The 22,370-nt window shown below is 37.5% G+C and overlaps 5 protein-coding genes across 6 annotated transcripts; 3 read left to right on the top strand and 2 right to left on the bottom strand.

Moving 5' to 3' along the window:
* Window positions 1-233: 233 nt before the first annotated feature.
* Window positions 234-1,405, bottom strand: LOC145938416 (uncharacterized). The gene is made up of 4 exons (XM_083042042.1): window positions 1,157-1,405; window positions 799-989; window positions 576-727; window positions 234-492 (listed from the first exon to the last, which is right to left on the bottom strand). The coding sequence occupies exons 1-4, from the start codon at window positions 1,272-1,274 to the stop codon at window positions 447-449; spliced, it is 507 nt and encodes a 168-aa protein (XP_082898168.1). The 5' UTR covers window positions 1,275-1,405; the 3' UTR covers window positions 234-446.
* On the top strand, window positions 893-4,139 carry LOC145938414 (MYG1 exonuclease). 2 transcript variants are annotated; one of them, XM_083042039.1, is made up of 7 exons: window positions 893-1,033; window positions 2,170-2,303; window positions 2,407-2,613; window positions 2,757-2,852; window positions 2,959-3,195; window positions 3,272-3,473; window positions 3,636-4,136. In XM_083042039.1, exons 3-7 carry the CDS (start codon window positions 2,495-2,497, stop codon window positions 3,990-3,992), a joined length of 1,011 nt encoding a protein of 336 aa, XP_082898165.1. In that variant the 5' UTR covers window positions 893-1,033; window positions 2,170-2,303; window positions 2,407-2,494; the 3' UTR covers window positions 3,993-4,136. The 2 variants fall into 2 exon arrangements, with proteins under 2 accessions (XP_082898165.1, XP_082898164.1); XM_083042038.1 differs by lacking the exons at window positions 893-1,033; window positions 2,170-2,303 and having other exon boundaries at window positions 2,390-2,613; window positions 3,636-4,139.
* LOC145938153 (uncharacterized) lies at window positions 4,044-21,397 on the bottom strand. The gene is made up of 10 exons (XM_083041562.1): window positions 21,176-21,397; window positions 20,306-20,939; window positions 19,777-19,957; window positions 15,030-15,303; window positions 9,556-9,852; window positions 9,021-9,236; window positions 5,617-5,770; window positions 5,280-5,293; window positions 4,741-5,049; window positions 4,044-4,539 (listed from the first exon to the last, which is right to left on the bottom strand). The coding sequence occupies exons 1-10, from the start codon at window positions 21,185-21,187 to the stop codon at window positions 4,348-4,350; spliced, it is 2,283 nt and encodes a 760-aa protein (XP_082897688.1). The 5' UTR covers window positions 21,188-21,397; the 3' UTR covers window positions 4,044-4,347.
* Cpr92f (cuticular protein 92F) lies at window positions 10,835-13,173 on the top strand. The gene is made up of 2 exons (XM_083042045.1): window positions 10,835-11,329; window positions 11,730-13,173. Exons 1-2 carry the CDS (start codon window positions 11,318-11,320, stop codon window positions 12,180-12,182), a joined length of 465 nt encoding a protein of 154 aa, XP_082898171.1. The 5' UTR covers window positions 10,835-11,317; the 3' UTR covers window positions 12,183-13,173.
* On the top strand, window positions 13,964-15,598 carry LOC145938419 (cuticle protein 2). The gene is made up of 3 exons (XM_083042044.1): window positions 13,964-14,097; window positions 14,465-14,712; window positions 14,942-15,598. The coding sequence occupies exons 1-3, from the start codon at window positions 14,083-14,085 to the stop codon at window positions 15,153-15,155; spliced, it is 477 nt and encodes a 158-aa protein (XP_082898170.1). The 5' UTR covers window positions 13,964-14,082; the 3' UTR covers window positions 15,156-15,598.
* Window positions 21,398-22,370: the final 973 nt, after the last annotated feature.

Here is a 22,370-nt window from a genome sequence, read left to right as displayed (position 1 = left end):
ATACATTATTGCAATCAGAATGACAATATTATTTAAAGTATTTTTTTCTGTAATAAGTTTATATATATATATATATAGTCTATATTAGAAATAAAGATTAATCAATTATAAAAATACATTTTTTTGCAGATATGTTTAATGTTTTATCTTTAATTTTGCATCTTTGTTAATATTTTCATATAATATACATTACATATCTTAACATATATTTCAAATTAACAATTAAAATATAAAACAATGTCCATGGAACATTTTAATACTGTTTGCACATAAATTTTTTAATAATTATAAGATTCTTCATATTCTCTCAGTTATTAAATTAACAACATTTATACAAATAATTTATACATATACATAAAATTATAATAAGAATAGCAAAATTATAAAAGTATCAGAATATTTATAAAAAAGCTTTTTCACAAAAATATTTTCTTTTTCTTTGACAATTATCGATAACAATTAAGGCACATGATTTGCTCTTCGCAATTATATCTGTAATAAAAATTAATTCATCAATTACAAGTCATGCATATTTAAAGCTCTAACAACAGCATGCATGACGCTTAATAACTTACACAGGTAGAGAGCAATTCTGACAGAACATTTCTGAACAACTGGCACACATAGACAGGCAGGAAGAACATAGTATCTGATCACAGTAATAGCATTTGCTTATTGTAGACTGATCTATCAACCGGCAACAACCACAAAGATCCATCCGACTATCCTAGAAGAAAATAAATGTTGCAGAAACACCATATAGACCAAGTCAAGTTACAGTAGTCATGCGGAACTTACATTGATAACTTTATCGCTAATCTTCAGTTGCAATTTGTCAGTCAACAGCATCTGTTTCAGATTGGACGTGGATTTTAATTTCCAAGGGGACAGTCGCAGTGGAGGTAACTCTACAGGATCCACTTGCGCAGATGCGTTCAATTTACAGGAGAGTGCCTTTGCTCCGGTCTTGAGCAGTGTTAGAGTTTTATCTGGAAAATTTAATGGGACCAGGATATTAAAGCGATGCAACAAGGTATTGTCAAACAAATAGCAAGATTTCTATATTTTTATATGAAGAGAAACGTTAAGATGCGTGTGCAGAGAATTGAAACAAGAGAACACTCGACTTTGTGTGATAAAACAAACATGCTTTTACCATAAACATCCTTCATCCGTTCGTCCCTCGATATACCGTTGTCCATCTGTCTCTGTCCCACGTGCACCTTCATCTGGGGCAGCAAATCCGCTTCGTAGGGACAGGGACGTTTCGGCATCTTTAAAGCTAGCGTTTAGCCAATTTGATCGGCATATAATCGCCGTTATAATTAAACGAGAGATATCAATATTCGGCGCTTTTGAGGTTACGTAAAATCGTTTTATTTTCATCGAGCAGGGTCGGAAAGTAGATTTTGGCTAAGTAATTCTCTCGAAATGGCTACAGATGGCGGTATCTTCGACGAGATTGATTTACCGACCGGTATTTCGCGAATCACGTTTTTCAAAGTTGTTTGAAGCCAGTGTTAAGCCCCTTGCACAATGCTAAGCGATAGCGATAGGAATAGCGATAGCGATAGAATAGCATCTATTCTCTGTTCCTATTGGTGGAATAAAAAATATTCACCAATAGGAATAGAGAATAGGTACTATTCTATCGCTATCGCTATTCCTATCGCTAATCGCTATCGCCTCTAGCATTGTGCAAGGGCCTTTAGGATCCGTACGATAATTATCATATATGTACAATAATTTTAGCCATTGTACGATGTACGATAGCACTTTGGTATCGTACGTAAATTTACGATAATTTGAGAAAATTATAGAATTTTTCAGCTGACAACACAAATTGACATATGGCTCCTGTACACAGGACGCGGTAAAGCTTGCTGCGCGGCAAGAAGCGACGTGGTGGCCAATCGAAAGTTGAATTTTTTCGCGCGGCGGAAGTTATTTCCGAAATAGCAAACATTTCATATTCACACACACATATATATGTATGTGTATGAATTTAAAGAATAAATAAAATATAAATAAATTAAAATTTTTAAGAATAAAGATTTTTTTCCAGCGTCTAATATTGATAACGAACTTATTTGCGATTATCTCTAATATATAAGAAATAATATATAAATGATTATTTTATTAATATTTTTAAATATACGATAATTTTAGTTCAAATACGATAATTTGGCGCCACGCATACGATAAGCGCCCTCTCGGGACCTGGGGACGCTGTTTGAAGCACACCTAGCCTCTATTTAAAAGGACCGTTATCCTTACGCGGCGTTTTGGTTCATCAGTATTTGGTAAGAATCAATTTATAAATCGATGAAATATATTGTCAGGTGTAAAATCAGAATTAAGTAATAATCAGAATTAGTAATTTGCTATAATGATCGGACTTTTCAGTCAACTATTAAGGAGCACGCGTTTCGGTAGATTCTCCAATCTTCTCCAGTGGAATCGGTGTACATTCGACTTGACTACGCTCAGGACGATGTCGGAAAAATCAGCTGTTAAAATCGGTACACACGACGGCACGTTTCACTGCGACGAAGTGCTCGCCTGTGCACTGTTAAAGTTGTTACCGCAGTACAAGGATGCCTCTATTGTGAGGTAATTATTTATAACTCTATTGGAAATATGAAGACTAAAATGTTGGCAGAATTAAAAGAGAAAGAAATTAAAATGCAATGGAAACAAAATGAGTAGGATTACATTGAATTACAGAATCCATGGGTATCGCATTATATTTTTAGATCTCGAACTCAGAGTGTCTTAGAAACCTGTGATATCGTAGTGGATGTCGGTGGAGAATATGATCCCTCTAAGCACCGATACGACCATCATATGAGGTATATATATCACATTAGATATAATAATATATAATATATTAGATATAAAATAAAATACTGCTCTGTAACTTCCGACACATTAATATCTTTTGTTTTCTTGTTTCAGGGAATTTAAGGAAACCGTGAGTAGTGTTATGAAGAAACCAGAATACAAGTGGACAATAAAATTAAGCAGTGCAGGCTTGGTCTATTGTCATTTCGGTCATGAAATATTGAAGAATTTACTTCCGGAGGTAACAGAGGACAGAGTCATTGATGATATCTTCAAAAAGATTTACGATACCCTAATCAAAGAAATTGATGCTATAGATAATGGTGTGCCGATGTATGACGCAGAACCATTGTAAGTGTTTCTCTAATGCTGTGTGCTATATATATTGTTTTTTATTTTTGATATATTGCACTGCTATCTGTTTCAGATATCGAATAGTTACTGATTTAAGCGCGCGAGTGAGTAAACTTAATCCCCAATGGAATAGCCAAGATGTGAATGTCGAGGAACGATTCGAAAAAGCTATGGCTTTGGTTTTGGAAGAATTTCTAGAATTCGTACAATACACAAAAAACGTTTGGTTATCGGCGAAGAATATCGTACAACGCGCTGTGGAGGATCGACTTAATGTAAGTAAAATTTTTTAAAAATATATTATATATATATATATATTCAATACATATTTATAATATATATTAAATAATATATATTTAATATATAATATATGTATTTAATATATATATAAATTTCTAATTATAATGTTTAAGTGTAATGTATAATATTTTCGAAAGGTCGATCCGAGCGGTGAAATAATATTGTTGTCGCAAATGGTACCGTGGAAGGAACATTTGTTTCAATTGGAAAGGGAAATGCATATTGCGCCGTCAATAAAGTACGCCGTTTTCGAAGCTGACAACAATTATCGGGTTCAGTGCATGCCGGTAGCGCTGGGCAGTTTTATATGCAGGATGTTTTTACCGGAAGCGTGGGGTGGTTTACGTAACGATGAGCTTGAGAAAGCCTGCGACATAAAAGGCGCCGTGTTTGTACATTCCGTTCGGTTTATTGGCGGTCACAAAACCAAAGAAGGTGCATTAGCCATGGCGCGGAAGGCGCTCGAAATTGGACATGCTGAGTATTCAAATTGATGATATTTAGGTCGATGATTTTTTTTTAGAAATTTGTTTTTGTATGATTAATTCTTTTTTTTAATATGTAATAGTTTAAATCTTACATTTGTATATATTTCCCCTTTCTATTTAAACACTCTGATCATGTTCTATATTCTCGAATCGCGTGCGCGATATAGGAAACAAAGTTTTCTCTGTTAAAATGATTGAATAAGGAACAATAATACAAATTGCATAATATGACTTGAAGATGGTTCGTTTATTATCAAAGTTTCCTCAGATTCATGGAGAACGTGGTATTTCCGATTAGGAGATCAAGAGATAATTTGATTGATACGCGTGGTGTATCGCAGTTTAATAATTATACGACTTGTTAAGCGGCGTTTCGGGCAGCCTCCTGAGCGTGTGCGGCAAGATGCGCGGCCTTAGCCTGCGCCACTTCGGGGGTGTCTGATACTCTGCCATCGGATCCAAGTGGAGCGTAACCGTAAGCGTAGAGCACAGGCGAAGCAGCGTGATATGCCAGAGCTCCATATGGAATCAGTCCGACCGTCTTGGCAGCCTCCTGCGTAAATAAAAATGTTAGTCAAAATCGTTTCTCGACGCGCGAGGAAATTGGAAAGAGAAGAGGAATATTAGCGATATAAATATCTCAACTGGCAATTTCATAGCTCGCTTCTAAACACACACAAGCAGTTTCTGCGCAATTCGCCAGTATAGTACAATTGGAATTGTGCAATCGTCTTTAAACGCGAACGTCTCGTACTTGGGCGTGAGCGGCGAGATGGGCAGCCTTGGCCTGGGCGACCTCAGGTGTGTCTACCACTCGACCGTCCGCGCCGATGGGCGCGCCGTACGTAATTGCAGGTGCATAAATGGCCAGGGCGGGCGCGTATCTGTAGCCGAGCGTGTTCCTGGCAGCCTCGTAAGCCTGGGTAGCGAGATGCGCTGCCTTTGCCTGTGCAACCTCCGGCGTGTCCAAGATCTTACCGTCCGGTCCGAGCGGCAGGCCGGCGTGATAAGCCAGATAAGCCGGCTGTGCGGTCGTGATGGCGCAAAGCGCGGAGAGAACAATCTGCGGAACGAAAATCATTTTTATATGTAATTATTTTTTTTTTAATCTACTGAATTTGAAAAATCTAATTGTGTGAAAAAAATCGATGATGAAGAATACTGATTAATTAGGCTAGCTGATAAATATTATTATTATTGTGATTAAATTTTAAATCGAATTAAGTTTTTATTTGTAAGATGCTAATTTGAAAGGGCTCTCTTTGTCGATATCTGTCGCCAACAGATACTTACGAGAGTCTTCATGCCTTATAAGTGCGCTGCTGGATTACCAGTACTCGCCCTAAGGTATGCGATTGCTATGTCGCATCGTGTCGAGACTCGGATCTCCTTTTATATATGTGAATCCTGGTAGGGAGTCGTCGACCCGTAGGTGGGGACCACGCCCTGCAGCAAATCATTACATCTCAAAGTGCTGACATTGACATTACGTTAATGAGACCCTGCCATACCGTACTCGCCTGAATCTGCCAGGGAGAAAGGAGAGGGATGTTCTCCTCGCATTTGCGAACGCATCACCAAGGTCAGTTCCGCACCGCCGGCTGCTTCTTTGGCCGAGAGAGTCTCTCACGTTCATCATCATCGGCAAGAGCGATCACTGACGTCAAGAGTCCGACGTACCTTATCAGGAAGTCTAGCGCGGAACGAAGGATCAGTTTTTGCTGGTGGGATCGCGTGTGAAAGGTACGTAAATCCTTTATTAGCGCGAAAATGACAGTTAATGGCTGTTCTCGCGAGGAATCTATAAATATAACAAATATAAGAGTAGATTCTTTCACGTGTACAATATTTATACGGGGTGCTAATGAATTTTACTGATGAGCACGTTATCTTCGTGTAAGTGACAATAATTTAGTGTGTAATAATTAAATGGCATAAACATATATTTCCCGTCTTGAATTGCGCGCGTTGTTTTAATTTTATTTAATTAATATTATCCTGTCACTCTGTCCGAATGGAACACATATAAAAAAAGATCTCTATTCCAAATAGGAAAATAAAATTGATGGGATGCAAAAATTCATCTAGATACTGTTAAATTTTTTGCTGGAACTTTAACGCATATTTATTTATGCTCTTTATAATATAATTACATATCATATATTAATAGTATCAAGTAATTTTTTAAATTCCTATCTTAACATGCAAAGAATAAAATTTAAATATTTTTTTTAAAAAAAGTGACAAGGTTGCACATCGCGTATTTGAGGGGGGTTTCTCCATTCTTGTTACCATAAATTATCGATATACCGAGAAACCGAATCAATGGCCGTCCTTGCCGATATTAAAGCGAAGCTGCCGAAAGGTGGAAGGGAAAGGGAGACGAGGCATGATTAAAATATATGAAGTGCGACGTAGAAAAAGAGAGCGCCTATCCGGTCAGAATGAAGGTCGACCGCGCGTCCTCGAGATCGAAAGATTTTTCCTGGATGATCGGAACGGATTGCTCTTTGAGGTAGCCGACATATGTATCAGGTGCATGATCGCGTCTTTTTACTCGCTGTCGGAAATTCCTCACGGATCTCACCTCCAAGGTCTTACTTCCTGACGAAACTCTCTTTGTGCGAATTTCACGCATATCGTTCGAATCGCTCGACAACGTAAATATATATAAAAAAATTGAAAGAGATTAGAAAAGTATTACTTTATTAAAAAATTGAATCTTTTTAATAATTAAAAAATATATACAAATTAATTAATTAATTAAACAAATCATAACGAATCATAACGCTGTATTAAATGCAAATGCACTCCAACTAGAGCATATTGTTCAACGATATTACGTTGGCGCAGAACTTATACTGATATAACGTACTACTTGCAAAAGTGTTACAATTTATCATGTTTATTTTTAAGAAATAATAATATAATGAAAACTAAAATGAGAGAATTAATATTAACAAAAGACATAACTCTATAAGCTTTAGTCTCTTCAAAAAAGCTCTCTTTTAGATAAAATTTTCAAAAAATAATGAATATATATTAATATATAAATTAATATATGTATAAATTAATAATATATTAATATATATTAATTAATTAATTAATTATTTTTTGAAAACTTTATCTAAAAGAGCTTTTTTGAAGAGATGAAAGCTTATAGAATCATGTCTTTTGTTAATATTAATTCATTTTAGTTTTTATTATATTATTCATTAACAACAATTCATTATAAATAAACATGATAAATTGTAACACTTTTGCAAGTAGTATGTTAATTAATTAATTAATTTTGTAAAGTCATGTGTGACATCACTATTTGAAATGTTTTAATAATCTCTATGTGAAAAAAAAAATACGAAAAATTTTTACTCATCTACTTTATTGTCTCAAATTTAGATGCGGAATTCTTCCTATACTTGGGTGGGCGTTTTAATAACGCATAGCTCGCGCAACAACTTATTAGAGGAACAAAAGCCCTTTTCCTTGGAATTCGAGATAATCTCGGCACGCCCGATGACCTTATTGTCTATTAGTAGTATAAGTGCACGAGTCGCAATCGAGGCGGGTACCTTATAAATGCCCATTAAGCGACATTTACAATTAGCTGGCCAACTTGGCATATTCCTTCGAGCATACGTAACGCGTGGGCCGAAAAGCATCAATCTCGCGGCAATCGGTAAATGCCGATTAGGAAGATCGAATGATTATATGTCGTTAGGCGAACGGCGGATTCTTCGCGTGTTAAGATAATTACTAGTACAAGTTAGATAAGATGCTGAGATTTACCTACACGGAGAACTGCTTGTAAGGAAATTCCCTCAAAATTAACGAACAAGTAAAAAGAAAGAATCTTTGATATCATGTTTGATTAAACATAAGTAGAGATTAATTAAAATAACATAAATCAAGGATTTAATGTGTAAAATTGATCGCGATGCAAATTTGTCAAAATATTTGACATTGCGTTTTTTTGTGGATTGAAAAAAAACTTACAACTATAAGCAACGTTTTAAAATATTGAGCTCAATTTCGGAATCATTTGCTTGAAAGAAACATGAAATGTTGCGAGTCTTGAATTCGGCTGCGACATATTCGGGATGTAGTTATAAGTGATCGAATCAATCATTCCTCGGATTTATTCGCAAAAGGACGATGATGATGTGTTATGCGAGGTCGCAATCGTATATTGATAGCTACACCAGTTGCATTGATTCTCGACAATCGCATGATTATTTATAGCGTATCGAGGTGACAGATCTCTTAAATCACACCTTGTGATTACACGACAAGTGAATTCTATCATTTTTAAAAACCTACCTACATTCTATATATTCCATTTAAATATTTTCACACTAAAATCATAGTCTTTTTTACAGATAAAAATAATTTACATTTACATACACAAGTAAATAATATTACCGTGATATCAATTAAGATTTAATTGTGTCACGTGTATATAAAACAGTGTGCGCATCAATGTTAAAATATGCGATGTATTTTATATAATTCAGTCTGATCTTCTTTCATTTAGAAGATATATGAATATATGTAAATGTAAATTATTTTTATCCGTAAAAAAGACTATGATTTTATAGTGTGAAAATATTTAAATAGAATATATAGAATGTAGGTAGGTTTTCAAAGAAATTTTTAATCTAGGATATCAGTAATATCGTAATATGAAATAAGAGAAATCAGATAACAAGAAAAAGATGCTTTATATTTCTTATGATCTAAAACACATTTTAGATAACAATAATCATGAGTCTTGTGGTTCAGTTTGAAAGTTACGATCGAAACGGAATAAGAAATAATTTATGATGCATCGCGAAACTCAAAGAAAGATTACACTACATTACAAAGTACATAAAATTGAGAAACACGTTCTCCATAAAATATACCAGTTTTACAATTATATTAAATTTTATCGAAGCGCGTCCATATGTACATACAGCGTCTATTAAATATACAAAATAATTAGTGTTACAACGCCGTGTTTCCTTAACAAATTAATTAACAAAATCAGTAAGCATCGTCATCGTAACCGTGATAATTATCATAGTCGGCGAGATGAGCGTGTCCAGTGTGCTCTTCTTCTGGGGTGATGATATGCGAAGGGCCATAATAATGACGATTGTAAATCAGGGAATGATCCTCGCTGACAGGTGCTGAGGAAGCTATATGATTGTAAGCTGCCAAGTGCGCGGCTTTTGCTCGGGCCACTTCCGGCGTGTCTACCACGCGACCCTGAAGATGAAAGGAAATATGAGAATGAGAATAGAGAAAATGGTAGCAATATATAAAGTTATATCCACCAACTTTTTTGTCAAATTAATTACTATAAATTTCGTTATCCAGAAAACGCAAATTAAAATTCATTTAATAAAGATAAAAGTCTCGCGTAATTAGTAGCGTAATTTAATTTTCGAAGACTTTTGTGTGAAAATTGATGTAAACTTAACGCAAGATTTTTCTGATTATTTTTCGTTGCTTCTTAAAAGAGTACAATAAAGTATAAAAAATAATATTGAAAACATTGATTGGACATATATGACAAAACTCTTACTTCGTGATCTAATGGAGCGGGCGGTCCATGATATTCGTGTCCGTTGTGATACATCTGGTGACTGACCGATACCGGTTTCGAATATCCATGATAATTCGGATCTTCCGTGTAGGAAGATAGACTGTACGGAACTTTCGCGGCAGCTTCCGCCACGGCGGTGAGATGCGCCGCTTTGGCATGGGCTACTTCCGATGTATCCACGACTCTGCCATCGTGACCTATAGGCGCGGGTGGTCCATGATATTGATAATGCGTCGGTGTAGCCGAAGTTATGGCAACGACGGCCATCAAGATAATCTATATGAATGTAAAAAGGTTTAAAAGAGAGTTAATCTCTGCAGATTTTTGGGAAGAGTCTTATTTTTACAGTTCGTGTTTCGTAAACTCTTTGTTGTAATTTTAAAATTTATTTAACAGGATAACAGAAGATGGTTTAATATATAACTGACGATTTTTACGAACTTTGTTAGAAATAGTTTGTAGTATAAGAAGATCGCACTTACCAGAGACCCCATTTTTAGTTATGCTCAACCTTAAATGGAATGCCACTGTTTTATAAGTATCGATCGCGAAATGCTCGGTTTATATACAATCGATGATTTAATCTTACCTAACAGCATCACTCCCCTCTACTTCAACACAAATACCGTTCAACCAACATTCGCACGAGATAGTTCGGTTTTTGCAAGATGTACATTTCTTGATATTTTTGCATCACATCAGCGACGCGAAACTGTCTCCCAGCGATAGCAATTTCTCAACGTAATATAACAACTATTTACGCAGGTTACACATCCGTCTAATCGTTGATCATTTACAACATCTTGCAACGCGAAGGAATCAGGCTAGATATATTTAATTACTCCTTATTGTGTTGTTTTCGAAGTAAATCGCGCAATAGCTCATTAAGCAATTAGACGCAGTGTCTTCGTGACGAAATTTTCAATAGCCTTCGATTCAATGTAATAGCCGCAGATCATTGTTATGGTCATTAGTGCAAACACACTTATGACTTTCGTCATACACTTTTCATTATTTCATTGTGTAGAAAAACGTTTATGTTGAAATGTTTTGATTCTGAAAATATACCGAGATATTTTCCTCAAAAGCATTATCGACGGTATTAAATTTAAAAAAAAATAAATAAAAACGATGCTAGAGAGTAAAGTAGTAAAAAATTCTATTGGATAGATATGAAATATTTATTTATTACATATTGTAATAAATTATCTCACATTTGTCTCACGCGACATTTCTTTTGATTTATGTTGATTTCAATCTTAAGTCTTTCTTCAGAGCATTTTGGTCTCTCCGCGGCAGTAATCGAAATTGACGAATATTCGATCGACCAAAGTGTTTGTAGGCCTCTGATACTTTTTGTCGAACAATTGTACAACATCGCTCGTTATTCGCGTTTTCGTTGACGCAATCATAATTTCGCTCTTACTAGCATTCCAGCCTCCCTCTCTTTTTCTCTTTCTCTTTCTCGCTGTAATATTTTAGTTTCTTTTCTAGTCCAGTCAAGAGATACCCCTTTCGATATATCTCCATCTTGCTTCTCAGAATCAAACAGAAAAACCAGCCCCTCCCCTCACGTTCTTATAATGTGAAAATCAAGCAAAGTCTGCGTTTCATTTACGCTATTTAATACAGACGTACAGAGATAGGGAGATAGCCTGTAGTGTTCGTCGACTATATAAGGTCTACATGGTCCGATCGAATAGACAGAGATTCGCCTCATCTTGGATAGATTCGCACAAGCATGAAGTCCTTCGTGAGTACACAGATACTCTGTCATCTCTCTCTCATCTCTTATAAATCTAATAATTTTTTATTTAATCTGCAAAAAGAGAGGGTTCTTTTTCAAACACCATAAAATCTAGAATTTAAAAATTTTATTTGAAAATACAATTTGCATATCTAATTGAAGCTTCAACAGAATCTTCTTGCACTAATTGAATATTAGAAATTACACTGTGTAAAAATTTCTATTTTCCCCTGTTTGAAGGGTGCAACGATTTCGTTCCTTTGTCCATAATTTCTATCATTTTTGCCTTGTCTATCTATTAATATATAGAGGGTACCATGTACCCTCATCTCTCTATACTCTCCCATTGACATCAGCGGACCCGTGTAATTAAGTCTCTCTGTAATCTCTGTCCGTCCTTTCGCAGATCATCATCTTATCGTGCCTTTCGTTGTCGGCGCTGGCGTTGCCCGACCATTATGCACCTTATCATCAGGCATACGGGGTGCAAGCCGGACACTATCACGGCCCGTTGGCCCCGCTGGCCCACGATGGCCGACTGGTTGACACACCGGAAGTGGCACATGCCAAGAAAGCGCATTTGGCGGCGTTCGCCGCTGAAGCCGCCCGAACGGTGCATCATCACGGCGGATATCCCGCGGACGGAAGTTACAATCACGGCGAATATCACGGCGGATATCATCACGGTGCCGGGTATCACGGGCCACCGGCCCCGCTTGCTCATGACGGGCGAGTCGTAGATACACCGGAAGTCGCCCATGCGAAGGCCGCGCATTTGGCCGCCCATGCCGCGGAGTTATCCAAGACCGCTCATCTGTCATATCGCAATCCTTATCCTTACGCACACGTTACCTGGTGAATTAATTCTCCGTTGAACATACGGAATAGAGATGTACTCTCTTAAATGGAATCGGTGTATTATCACTGATAAACAGTGGTTTCAGTAGTTATAGTATGGCGAAATAGTGAAATCTCATTGAGTAAAATCAGCGATAGCAGTTGATTTTTTTTCAGTGAAATTTTATACTGTCACGTTCAGTGAAATACTCGCTGATCTTCGATGAAAGTTTTGGATCAGTGACATTTTCACTGATTTAATTTAAGAGAGTAGAGCTTATTTGCATTCGTAGTATAAAGAAGAGTAGTAGTGTAAAAACGTCACGTGTGCATATACGTACCATAAATGTAATAATATTATAATTGCAAATAAAATATAATATTATGAGATGAAACGATAACGCAAGAGAGTTTCTCCTTTACATATTATATAATTAAATCGCAAGGATGGACAGGTGACCTTATATTAACGTAGCGGAGCATGTTAGGAAAAAAAAGATTAATTTTATCCCTTCTCTCTGTCGTTTTTGTTTTTTGAATAATTTATACAGGGACAGCGAGCAAAATTTATTTCGCAGATAATGTAAAGAGTTTTTCTGGCAGTTTTACGAAAGGATGCTGGCGATGTGCCAAAATATCACAATCGACGATAGAGATACGCGTTCAGCTGTCGATCGCAATCGACACGTGACCAGTCACTTCGTCAGGCACAATTAAACGCCTAAACCCACTCGCACCTCGTCGGGGATATTGCGTTGGTGACAAATGCGCAATTCCTTTCAGATCAGCCGTATATACGAATAGGGTTCGATCGATGAACGAGGTGGTCAATTGCAACACCGCGTCCGTTCTGGTATCTCAACAACTATTGTTATATTGCCACCCCGTGACACACTATTGTGATTGATTCGACACGTGTGGATAAATAATTCCATAAATTGCGTTATACAGTAAATGTAACTCGCGATAACCTTAATAGTGATATCATAATCGTAAATTGCGTAGAAAGTGCGTAAGAGATACTATTTTATGTTAAATAAATCAAAATTTCTCTTTACTTAATGTCAAAATAGATAATTTATTACTTTTTTTGAATAATATTTGATTACATTAATCAACAACATTTACTGAGAGATTTATTATGTTAATTTTATTAAATATTTATGATAATGAAAACTATATCCGCGTCGTACTTTTTAATTCTCAGAGATGAAAAATTGAGAAAGAAAGGATATCAAATTTTTTATAGAATAAGAATAAAATTGTATATAACAATACATGTATATATATATAATGATAAGAGAATATTTATATCATTGTTATATATTATTATGTGATATACATTATTTATAATTATATATAAAACTTTTTTATATAAAAGTTCACACACACATATAATGTTTCTCTGTGAGATGCATCCAATTTTTCGGTGCAGTAAATTTCCATCTCTGGCATATGTGAAGAAACAATGCACTCTTGCATCACGCTGAAAAGATCCTTATTAAGCCTCGTCACCCCTTGGCCCCGAAATCACTTGGCAAGAGAGCCAGCAGCAATCATTGACCCGCATCCGCGGATAAAGTGCGGCATGCATAGAGCTGGCATAGCTCGCACTTTTATTCGCGACACGAGATTGCGGGGCAAACATATACATACGTTGAGCGTCATTGTTAACAACGCGTGTAAATGTTACAGGGCAGGGCACGTGTCATACTTATTGTTAAGGAGAACATTTCTCTCTGGGTGTGGTTGTACCCCGCATCAGACGAGATCAGGGGGGGCGCAGCGTATCCCGATCGTACCCCCTATAAATTGCATCGTGCACGTTGATGGCAGTAAAGCGGATCTAAACGCACGTGTCGACGGTCGAGTAGTGTCGAGGATCTATTAGCAATTATCTTTTCGGTGCTATACGCAGCAAGATGATCGGATATCTCGTGAGTACCTTCGAAAGCTCGAAAGAGATCCTGTAACATTCGAGGCATTTTTTAATCCCAAAATTATAATCAATCCCATCAATATTGATATACATTGTTTAAGGAATATGTTCACCAATTGTTTGTTTTTTCTAATATTATTAATAATGTATAAGTTTATTACTAATTGATATTAATTAATATTAATAATTATCAATATTAATATTTATATTAATATTAATAATATTTAATATATTAATAATAATATTAATATTATCAATATTAATATTATTTTTAATTCATATATTGGAAAATTATTATATATAATTAAGAATGGTTGGTAGAAAATAATGAGAATTGAAAGTATAAACTAATAATTACATTATAGATTCTCTTCTTTGCAACGTCGAGCGTTATTCTGGCGGCTCCACAGTGGTATGGGCCTCACGCATCTCCAGCTCCACTGGGTCCAGATGGTCGCGTGGTGGACACACCGGAAGTCGCGCAACTGAAAGCTGCTCATTTGAGCGCCCTAGCGGAAGCTAACGCACGTGCGCCAAAGGGACCGGGACCGATTGGTGCCTACCCCGGATCTAATGTGCCCTACGCTTCCGGAAATTACATTCCGCATTACAGGTTCGTTTCCGACAGACATTTCAGTCTCGCTTCGAGTTGAATTTTTTTTAGATTTCTATTTAAATGTAGACCTTTATCTTCGAGCTTGTAACTCGATAAATTAGTATTCAACATTTTATCCTCCGTATCATTACTTTCTTCATCTAATAGGAGAACTGATGCAGCTAAGTCCATTTGTTTCCAAATTGCCTGAATTTCGTTTTTTTTATAATACTCTTCGTCGTTGCAGCGGACCACCGGCCCCGTTGGGCCCGGACGGTCGCGTAATCGACACACCCGAGGTCCAGCAAGCCAAGGCCGTACATTTCTCTCTTTACAATGCGGAAACGCGACGCGTGCCGGCTGGTCCAGCTGATCCAGTCGCCGCCGGCGCCTACGATCCGTCCTGGAACAACGGCGGCTATAATCCCGCTTGGAATGGTCTGGCTGGCAACTATTATTAATTCGCAAGCAGAAATCGGATCCAAGACACGACCCGAGACACGTATTCCCGCTCTTTCAACGGACGTCGACGTGGACAGCGAGATCGATCGATCGGTCGGTCGATCGGTCGCGCTGGACCACTCGAGGTCCTCTCGGTCTCCTCTCCAGCTACCTCAGAAAATTGAAAAAAAAGACTAAGATATTATTGACTACCTCCCGAGCGGCCCTGATGCATCACCTCCCCGCCTACATTTTCAGCGTCGCTTTTCATGCACTTCCTATTTGTCACGCGCGAGTACTTGTATCCGGTACGTATTTACGATGGAACGAAATATATGTATGTTCATGTATATGAGAGATTGAGCGGCGTAGAAATGACTACTTCCTACTTTTGTCCTTTGATCCGTTTATGATTTTAATGAAAGAGTGATATTATTTAATTTTTCAATTTTATATAAATTTTTATAAAAGTTCGAAAAAATAAAATATTCAGAAACTCTGTTGCATACATTTATATAAAAAAAAAATGTTCGTGTTGCAAATGTGTTAATCCCAGATCCTCATTCTAAGCTTTGTTATTCTCGTTTACGGTCACTTAATTTAATATTGTCGTGTATGTATACCGTTATTTAAATTTACTTCCGCGAGGCATGCGACATGGGAGATCGTTATCTGCTGAAGTCCGTCATTGCATACTTCGTCAGGCACGATTAATCGCGTCCTTGCTAGTGGTACCAGCTAGGATAACAACCGCGCAGAGAACAACCGTCTCGCATTATCTCGAACTGTCAGTCGTAGACGAAACCGGTTTCTCCTCTCGTCGTCTTAATATTTTAATCAATCATTCAAAAATTCTATAATACTATTATTTATTTTTCATTAGGCGGTTTCTTTTACTTTCTTGTCGCTGATCAGAATTAATTAGAATTTCGCTTTACTTCTCTTTCCAATTATCTCAAACACTCTACATCTACATATCTTTTGAATTAATAACAGATTAATCATCACATTATAATAATTAATTATACAGAGAGTATTGATTAATAAATTTAATGATAGATTTAATTAATAGCGTAATCGCGCGTAGGTTCTCATGTGGATTGTGTTATCGACCCTAATGTCGATGGTCCCCCATAAATGATTGTAGGTGACAAATAGAGCTGATAGACGTCAAATTCGTGAGATGCTTGGCCTTGCCTACGGCAATCTCTTGGAAGTTGATTAATTCAGTATATACCTAAATACCTATGCAATGTAATAGTCAGAGGCTGCTATTATATCTTTGCGTGGGTCCCGTTTTGGTTCCGCTCTACACGATTCGTATAACATTTTCTGTGTCTTTTATTTTTTGTTGAAAACTCAGATTCAAAAAATGATAAAAAGCTTTTAATTCTAATATTTTTTTGTTTCTAGATCCTTCGACAGATTTGGAAATGTCAAAACATTATAGTTTTGATTTTTTATGATTGAAATTTTTTGATTTGAGATTGTGATTTAATACACTAGCTCATTTAAAATCTCTTAACTCTAGCGTATCAACGATGCGTTCATCCTGTCCAAGCAGTGCCATCGACCTTTGATTATCGATTTGCATTATAAGTGTCGTCATTGTTTTCAGTAGGATTTCCGTCGTCGTATCTGATTCTGTTATGGATGATAGTTCGGTTTGAGCCTTCGCAAGGGCTGGCCATGACAGCTGCGTGTGCAGACAAATGCAAGGCCCTGATCTCGTATTTATAACTGCATCATCGCTGAAAAGTATATTGTGCTTTATATATATTATATGTATTAGAAATTATATAAATAAAACCTCCCAACGGATACATCTTGACGTTGGTGAGAGGCTTAGTATCTGGAAGGTATACCCTGAAGAGAAGCTAAGTACCCGAACGATTCGTGATAATGCTGTAAAAGCATTGTGACGAATCGGAAATAATTCATGTATAATAAGTGCATTTCATGCATTAAACGTACATTAATGTTTCGATTTTTAGTGTTTAATTAAATTTGTTTTTTTTTAAGTATGTACGTTTCTTTAAAATAGTAAAATATATATTTTTTTTATTGCTGAACATATGCACACACACACACACATATACAAATATTTATTATATCTAATAATTTGCTTTTTTTTGTTTAGTTGCGCATTCAATTGAGATGCATTGGTGTCGCGTTGATTCGTTTGGTGTTTTTTACACAACCACCTTCCTCACCGCAACGCACCAATGCGACGTGCATTGGACCGAACTTTTCTGCGGTTGCACAACACGCCCGATTCACGGACGACCAGCCAGGATCATAGATTACCCGACGATCCCTTCAAGGTAGCCTTCTTACTTCTTACTATCCATCTTCGTGCCTTCGGAAATTGCTATCCCATCGAGGAGTGAATCTCGACAAAACAAGTAAAATTTAAACTTCCACAAGGCCCGAAGATTATATACAATTCTGTTTAGAAATGTTTAAAATATAAATATATCTCTCAAATTTTTCTCCTGACGATAAAATGACGTTAGAAAACGTCAAATTAGATTAGTGTCATTTGAGGGTCGACGAGGCGGGTCTCACAATCAGTACGAGGAAGACGATAGACGATTATGTGATCTTGCCCTCGTTATAATGCGACGCCGATTTGCGCTCGTAACACGAGCTAGAAGAGCTCGGTCGATTGTTTGCGCTGACCGATTATTGCGCAAATGCTCGCGCTAAACGGGGGTCTCGTAATACATAATCCCCCCGTAACACGTAACGAGTTGAACCACGGCTATGATATTCTGCGCAGAATTCTAGCTCGGCGAAATTTTTAGTTTCTCTCAAGTAGATAAAATTATATCGTTAAATTCGAATCTTTATATCGAGGCCACCTTATAATAATCGCGTTCGCCGAAGTGTGGGTGGTTGCATTCGCGAATAAAATGGATTTTTTTTCACCAGGAAATTTCGATGAGAGATTTCATTTTCGCGTAAGATATATCGGATGATCAGCTTATACGTATTTCGCAAAAGTAATTCCGTTTTAAATCTCCGATTCTCCAAGAACTCGCGTCAATCCGCTCCTTCGCGAGAGTTTAGTCTCTCTCGCATTCATGGATATTCCGCATCATAGACGAGTTACGATTCCTGACCTTTTCACGGCGAGGTATGCCGAATCACGATGCTCGAGTCCATTCTCGAGGGGGAACGAAGCTATTATTCCGTTCTCTCATTCGTTTCTTCTCACGTCTTTCGTACACCGGTGACCTATTTGGCAACATCCACAACTGTAACGTTAGATGACGATGTTTCTATAAGGATTTACATGATATTTCTCGGTTCCCAGATTTAAATCGCAGTGTTGTAAATATTACGTGCTCTTCCTGGAAAATACGGACCAAAAAAATGCAATATTCTTTCATAAATTCTTTCGTAAATTTAGGTATTATATTTATCGTTGCAGATCTTTCAATATAAAGAATATGTTTATTATAGAAGAATATTTCGTCGTGTCACATCGAATCAATCGGTATCTATATATAAAGTGCTTAAATTTCGTACGATGTAGTCGTCTAACGCTAATTTCAATATTGCATTTCTGTCTTTCTCGACGACCGACTTTTTGCTTGCGTAAAATTGCATGCACGCAGTCGTACGGGACAATTATTACGATATTGTCCCGCAGTGGTGCAAAACGTAAAAGCTTTCCTAATCAGTATCCCACGACGATCCGATCGCTCCCTCCTTGCTCTTCCCGATTTCTACCTAGATTAAGACATAAGAATTGCATCACGAGAGCCATCGCGATTTCTTTCGCGAGAGATCCCGTGAAAGAATTCCTTCTTTCCACGTGTGACGATGAGAAGAACAAATTTTAATTTAAATCTCTTGATTTAATTTTTATTTACATCTTAATCTCTCAATATTAATCTGTCAATGTCACAATTAATTGCATAAGAAACGAATAAAATATGCTTTAAATTTTTAGAAATTAGTTAATTAAACATTTGCATGCACTCGATGCACTTTTACAGCTCTATAGAGCTATATTCTTACGTATTGGATGTGGTAAAAGAAAAAGCATTTTAGCCTCACACTTAAATTATGTTAGACGCAATAAACTGAAAAATCGATTAATGCCTGAATAAATCTTCATTTTCAACTTAATCGACTATTTGAATTAGAAACATTAGTGACTGTATTATTGTGTGATTGATATATGTATAAATTATATAAAATGTTCTTTGTAACATGTTTTTGTTAATTTGTGATAATAATAATAATTTATATCGTTCGTTAATTAATTTATATAAAAAAAAAACAGATTTAAACGTTAATATAATTTAACTAGATATCTGTTTCAAATCTCTTCAAAAAATAATTTTATATCAAAGAGAAAGATAAGGGGGGACAAGAGGACAAAAGTTCAGATTCATCCTTCCATCAAATCTTTTTTCAGCAGTCTTTATATATCACAATTATTTTTTGGGTGTTTAAAAAAAAGGCACAATACAGTAAATGTTTTGTGATGAACATATCGAGAAAAAAACGTGAATATAAATGTGAATTTAAAATAAAAATTCGTAGGAAAGAAGAAAACAATTTATTAATCTAGAGTATGTACAGACTCCGGAGCGTATCAATCGATCGATTAGTCAGGATCAGTAGTTTCCTATTTGATGCTGAGATTGATAATGATGAGGCTGGTAACCCGATGACGGATTGTACGCTTGTTGCGTGATGTAAGGCTGAGTTCCAGGATACGAGGATCCTGGAAATTCTCGGGAAGCACTGTAATGTCCTAGATTAGGATTATAGTTGACGGGACCGGCTGGAGATCCGGAATAAGCTGAAATCACACGTAATAAAACGTCGTAGAATAGAAGACACTTGACGATTTCAAGAAACAAGCTAGAACGCGCGAATATATAATCAACAGAATTAATTAAACTTTCGTAGAATAGAATTAGCCTTTAACATTGTCATTAGAAGGATCTCTCTGTTACATTATTTCTGATTTATTATATTTCTACGTTAAGGCAGTGTTTAAAATTCTTTGATCTTTAATAATCCTTAGTCGCGAGATTCTATTTGAACTTGGAGATCGTGTTAAGCCCCTGCGAGAATTTTATCCACGCCCTACGTCAGGTTTTACGCAGCCCACGCGACGCGAGTCATCGGTCCTTCCTCGGCTCACCTTGACCCTGGTTCTCTTCCGGATGTGCGCTGGCGTGCTTGTAGGCCCGAGCCTCGGCCTCGGCGAGCTCGGACAGTCTGGCTGCCTTCAGGGCCGCCACTTCCGGCGTGTCTACGACCGTCCCGTCCTCGGCCAATGGCGCCGGCACGAAGGTGATGGCCTTGGCAGGTAACGCGTAACCCTTCTGGTTCGCGAAGTTCACCTGGGTGTCGTATTGCTGGAGTTGCTGATAACCGTAGACGGGCGGCGCCGGCACGTGGTTCGCCGTCTGATAGATCGGAGTAGGTCGCTGATAGTCGCCGGCCTGTCTTAGGTAGGGCACCGCGGTAGGTTGAACGGCTGTGGGGTAGCTGTAAGTTGGTGACGAGACATGCGGATTGTAACCGGACAGCTGTTGATGATCCTTCTCGTCCTGGCCCGCGCGGGCGGCGGCTCTCGCGAATTCGGCAAAGTGCGCGGCCTTCGCATGCGCCACTTCCGGTGTATCGATGACGTTTCCGTCCTCGCCGACCGGAGCTGGCGGCGCGTAGCTCGGGGCGATCTGCTGGGGCTGGTGATGGACCAAGGGACCCCCATACGGGGATGAACCGACGTAAGTGGCTCTACAGGTCGCTACTGTGACGAGCAGGAAAATCTAGAAGAGAGAGATGATTGAGGAAAATTGTCGCTTCGTATGAAAAATTGTATTAATTTTTTTTATGTACAATTATCTCTTTTCAACATTTTTTTTCATTAAAAAATTTCTAGATTCATTTTAAACAATCGATAGTTTGACCCATCGTTGCTCATCGAATCATCGAGTTGCGCGATCGACATTTCTCAATTACTTTCGATCAACCTTTCACTTTCCTTTATCCCGAGATCACTCACCAGGCCTCTCATGATGATCCGGGGGCGTGTATCCTTCGTTGGGTTTCCACACCTTCTTCCTGATAAAAAAAGAGCGCTGCTGTTCTGTCAGTATTCGCTCCCAGGACTGGAGGGACCCGGACCGGACGTCGGTTCGGCGTTTTATGTTTCTGGAGAACGGCCGGTCGGTACCATTTATAGTCGCGTTCGTCCGTCCCCTCCCATGTGGACCGATCACCGGCGATCTGGAGGGAGCCAGAGAGGTGATCGACTAACCCGGGAAGTTTGCTCGCGGATCGGAAAAGGGAATGCTGTCTCCTTCATCTCTCCTCTTTTTTTTTCTCTTTTGCCATTAATGACCTTGACATTTGAACGCTGTTCCTGCACTCGTGATCGGAAACGTATTGCAGCAGCCAATGGTGCACTCAATTGCATCTTGATTGATAAAACTTAAATTGTCATCGATCTCTCGATACAGGTTGGGAATTTTCATTCATGGAATTAAGATCGAAAGATATCTCGATTACACGAGTTTCCTTTTACGATATTTCTTCTTTCTTTCGCGTAGATCAAGATTCTGCAGTAGGAAATTAATAACGCATATATTAATTCAATGTCCTTATCGAAGGAACGTCTATTTTTCACTTCACCTCGAATAATCCCGATTAAATCGTGTCCACTGATAGAATGGGATCTCGATATTGATTGTGAGATACAACAAAGAGACATGTTGCAGCGCTAAACGACTTAACAGTCCTGAACAAACGATTCGAAGGACTCAAAGTCGAAGGACGAAGTGCATTGAGAATGCACAATTCCCGACACAAAACGCATTGCTGCAATACATTTATGGCGTATACCGATCTCTGTAATAAAAACGTCTTCATCATCTAAACATTCCAAAGATAATTCTTCATATTTTTTTATTAATTAAAATCTTTTAAATTGAAACATTTTATATAATTTTAGTTTATAATATTTTAATATATTTCAGAGGCGTATCCAGAGAGAGATAATTATAATATCTTCTGTAAAGGCGTATGTTCCATATCGAATGTGCGTTGAATAGATCGGAGCACGACGTATCTGCAAGAGGTGTGTCGCATAAACACCTTTGACATCGGCTCGACACAAAAACTCGCGTTACAAAGTGCACCGGTAAATGCGAACAAGCAAGGTGAGACCGCGTTACTGTCATCGTACGAGAGGCCGCGCC

This window comes from Prenolepis imparis, unplaced genomic scaffold, assembly GCF_030444845.1.
Source record: "Prenolepis imparis isolate NDT839.2.m4 unplaced genomic scaffold, iyPreImpa1.0 SCAF_7, whole genome shotgun sequence".
Classification (NCBI taxonomy): Eukaryota; Metazoa; Arthropoda; class Insecta; order Hymenoptera; family Formicidae; genus Prenolepis; species Prenolepis imparis.
Note: the sequence above shows the minus strand (reverse complement) of the source record. Positions and strands in the feature narration are given on the sequence as shown.

Bases quoted from the DNA above. Each gene is read 5' to 3' on its own strand.
- LOC145938416 (XM_083042042.1), bottom strand. From the start codon at position 1,274: ATGCCGAAACGTCCCTGTCCCTACGAAGCGGATTTGCTGCCCCAGATG. The intron at 990-1,156 runs GTAAAAGCATGT...TAAATTTTCCAG, and splicing joins ACGGATGAAGGATGTTTATG to ATAAAACTCTAACACTGCTC. The intron at 728-798 runs GTAAGTTCCGCA...ATTTTCTTCTAG, and splicing joins TTAGCGATAAAGTTATCAAT to GATAGTCGGATGGATCTTTG.
- LOC145938414 (XM_083042038.1), top strand. From the start codon at position 2,390: ATGATCGGACTTTTCAGTCAACTATTAAGGAGCACGCGTTTCGGTAGA. The intron at 2,853-2,958 runs GTATATATATCA...TTCTTGTTTCAG, and splicing joins CGATACGACCATCATATGAG to GGAATTTAAGGAAACCGTGA. The intron at 3,474-3,635 runs GTAAGTAAAATT...TATTTTCGAAAG, and splicing joins CTGTGGAGGATCGACTTAAT to GTCGATCCGAGCGGTGAAAT.
- LOC145938419 (XM_083042044.1), top strand. The intron at 14,713-14,941 runs GTTCGTTTCCGA...TCGTCGTTGCAG, and splicing joins AATTACATTCCGCATTACAG to CGGACCACCGGCCCCGTTGG.
- LOC145938153 (XM_083041562.1), bottom strand. The intron at 15,304-19,776 runs CTACTGATCCTG...TTTCTGAGGTAG, and splicing joins TCTCAGCATCAAATAGGAAA to CTGGAGAGGAGACCGAGAGG. The intron at 9,853-15,029 runs GTAAAGAGAGAA...ACATTCATATAG, and splicing joins ACGCGTCGCGTTTCCGCATT to ATTATCTTGATGGCCGTCGT.